At 35.2% G+C, this 2782-nt stretch overlaps 2 protein-coding genes across 2 annotated transcripts; both read left to right on the top strand.

Annotated features, from left to right (window-relative positions):
* Positions 1 to 46: 46 nt before the first annotated feature.
* Positions 47 to 1653, top strand: NAEGRDRAFT_60093 (uncharacterized protein; the record flags this gene model as incomplete). Its single annotated transcript, XM_002668130.1, has 1 exon — positions 47 to 1653. The coding sequence occupies one exon, from the start codon at positions 47 to 49 to the stop codon at positions 1601 to 1603; it is 1557 nt and encodes a 518-aa protein (XP_002668176.1). The 3' UTR covers positions 1604 to 1653.
* Positions 1654 to 1762: 109 nt separating this feature from the next.
* Positions 1763 to 2539, top strand: NAEGRDRAFT_76913 (uncharacterized protein; the record flags this gene model as incomplete). Its single annotated transcript, XM_002668129.1, has 1 exon — positions 1763 to 2539. One exon carries the CDS (start codon positions 1763 to 1765, stop codon positions 2537 to 2539), a length of 777 nt encoding a protein of 258 aa, XP_002668175.1.
* Between the last annotated feature and the right edge of the window lie 243 nt (positions 2540 to 2782).

Here is a 2782-nt window from a genome sequence, read left to right as displayed (position 1 = left end):
TGGTGCATGTGGTTCTTCCTATTTAGATGCCAAGTTTATTCAAGTAATGTCAGATATATTTGGTCAAGATTTTATGCACGAATTGAAAATTAGCAAACCAGCTCAATTTGAAGAATTGATGAGTTTGTGGGAGAAGAAGAAAGTTAGCATTGAAAACATCTCTACTCAACAGTTTATTCAAATTGATGGCCTTCTTAAAGAATTCTTTACCACTCATGCAGATTTGACCAATCAACTAGTCAAGACTCATTTCAGACTTGGAAGAATCATTCTTACCACCAATTGTCTAGATAAAATATTCGAAGGCGTTCTCACTGAAATTGAAAGTCATGTCCAAAAAGAACTAATTCAAATGAGAGATAATTTTAACGATTCCAGTAGGGAGTTCAACTATATATTTGTAGTGGGTGGTTTTGGTGAATCAAAGGTACTACAAAGTAGACTAACTCAAAAGTTCCAAAGTCCAATTTGTAAAGTTGTGGTTCCTCCAAGCCCTGGTGGAGCTATTGTAAAGGGAGCTGTCATGCTTGGAAGAGATCCATCCTTAATCGTTACCAGAAGAATGAGAAGAAGTTATGGAGTGACCTCTTACAAGAAATTCATTCCCAATGTTCATGATGAAAAGAAAAAGATTAAACTCAAAGGAAGAAATGAGCCATATTGTAAAGATTGCTTTGACATTTATGTTGATGTGAATGATGAAGTTAGATATGATCAGGTTGTTGTGAGAGAATATGGTGTAACCAGTGAGAGTCAAGAATCAATGATTTTGGAATTGTACCTGTCACCAATTCCAAACACAAGATTTGTCACTGAAAGTTTCGTAAAGAAATGTGGTGAGATTCTTATTGACATGAAGGGAACAAGAGGCATGGACAGAATTGTTCAAGTTGAAATGTTCTTTGGTAAAAGTGCTATTGAAATACATGCCATTGACTTGACTTCTAAAAAGAGTTTTAAGGCATCAGTTGACTTTGAAAGACATTTGATTAATAATGCACCTCCACCTGGTCCACAAATTTCTTCAGAAGTTTTTCACTTTATCTTTGTCAATGACAAGTCAGGATCAATGGGAGGATCAGATGCAAGACCAACTTCCTCAAAGTACAGTAATGACAGACTTGGAGCATTATTCGAATCTTGTGAAAAGTTCTTAGAGGTTAGAGATGGATCAAGTGATCTTGTTTCTTGTATCATGTATGATCATTCTGCATATAATTGCTTCACTACAAATCCTCTTTCCACAAGTTTAGTCAGCACCATGTCATCCTACGTTGCTGGTGGTGGAACAAGCTTTACCAATGCCATGCAATCAGTTTCGTCTTTAATTTCGTCTACTTATCCAAACCATCAATCATACAAAATTGTTGTCTTATTCATGTCTGATGGTGAAGATTCAGCAGATGAGGCCGTTAGTATTACTGGTCAACTAGTTTCATCTCATGATATTATTCTTCATACAATTCAACTTGGTGGATCATCAGATAATACTGGTCTCAGACAAATGGCAGCTACAGGAAGAGGTCAATTCAAGAGAGCAAACGATTCTGCTAGTTTAGCTGGAATCTATCAAGAAATTGCTAATCACCCAGTTGCAAACTAATTTCGTCTACTTTCTTTTGTAATAAAAAATCAACTACAAGTTGTTTCTCCATACAAAAAAATGCCAATAAGCAATAGCAGATCTTTAACAACCACATCCACTACCACTTCAAAGAATAGTAACAGTAGCCTGAATAGATTTGGTGATACAAACTGCAAAATGTCGAATAATTCCTCAAGAGTTAATAAGATGGTGAGTGGAGCAAGTAATTGTGAGAATACAATCAGTCAAAATAACAGAAAAACATTGCAAACTAAAGCTAGCACATCAGACTTATTCGTAGAAACTGTAGACAGGGAAAAGAGAAGGAATTCCATTGCTGAAGAGAAACTTCTTTCTGAAAACGAAACTTTGAGACAAGAAAAAGTTGATCTGTTGGGAAGAATCAGAGAGCTTGAAGAGAAGCAGAACAAGAGTGATGAACTTATTCGAAAGTTAGAATTGGAACTGGCCTCTTTCAGAAATAGAGAATCAATGGAAGTTACTGATTCAAAAACTGAACTAATCCTTAATGAGATTACTAACTTATCTGCCAGAAATCAAGATATGATTTTTAATTACATGCTTGAGATTATTCCAAATGAGAATGATTCCGAATCTGAACTATTCATTTCTCTCCTATCAAAATCTGTTTACAAATTAGAACCTGTTGATGAAAGACAGCAAATTAGCATGGCATGGGATAAGTTTAACTCCTCAATTATGAAACGTTTACCAAACTGCTACAAATTATTAATAGAAAACAAAGTTTACAAAGACAAATTCTTTGAAATTTTGAAGAATTGTCAAAGAATTAGTGATTTATGTGAACAGTCACGAATTCCAAAGATTAGAATGGAGTGGGGTTCGTCTAAAGCAGGAATGGAGTGTATCTGCCCAGGAATAATGGCTGCCAATAGAGTAATAGTCGATAGCATTTATTCTAAATATTTCTAATAAAGGTTATTCGAAATGATTGACAGCCATGTGAGTCATAAAGGTGACAGTGGTTGTTACTTGCTTTGTTGCATCTGTTGGTATAACATCCACTCTCAAAGCATTAGCAGCACTCAAAGACAATCTCACTCTAAATATATCTCCAATACTCATGGACGAAACATCCACTTTCAGATCTGCCTGANATACACAACCCATCTCATCAACAAAATTAACCTTTTTGACAGCTCTATAAATTTTGAT

Source organism: Naegleria gruberi, assembly GCF_000004985.1.
Source record: "Naegleria gruberi genomic scaffold NAEGRscaffold_628, whole genome shotgun sequence".
Classification (NCBI taxonomy): Eukaryota; Heterolobosea; class Eutetramitea; order Acrasida; family Naegleriidae; genus Naegleria; species Naegleria gruberi.
Note: the sequence above shows the minus strand (reverse complement) of the source record. Positions and strands in the feature narration are given on the sequence as shown.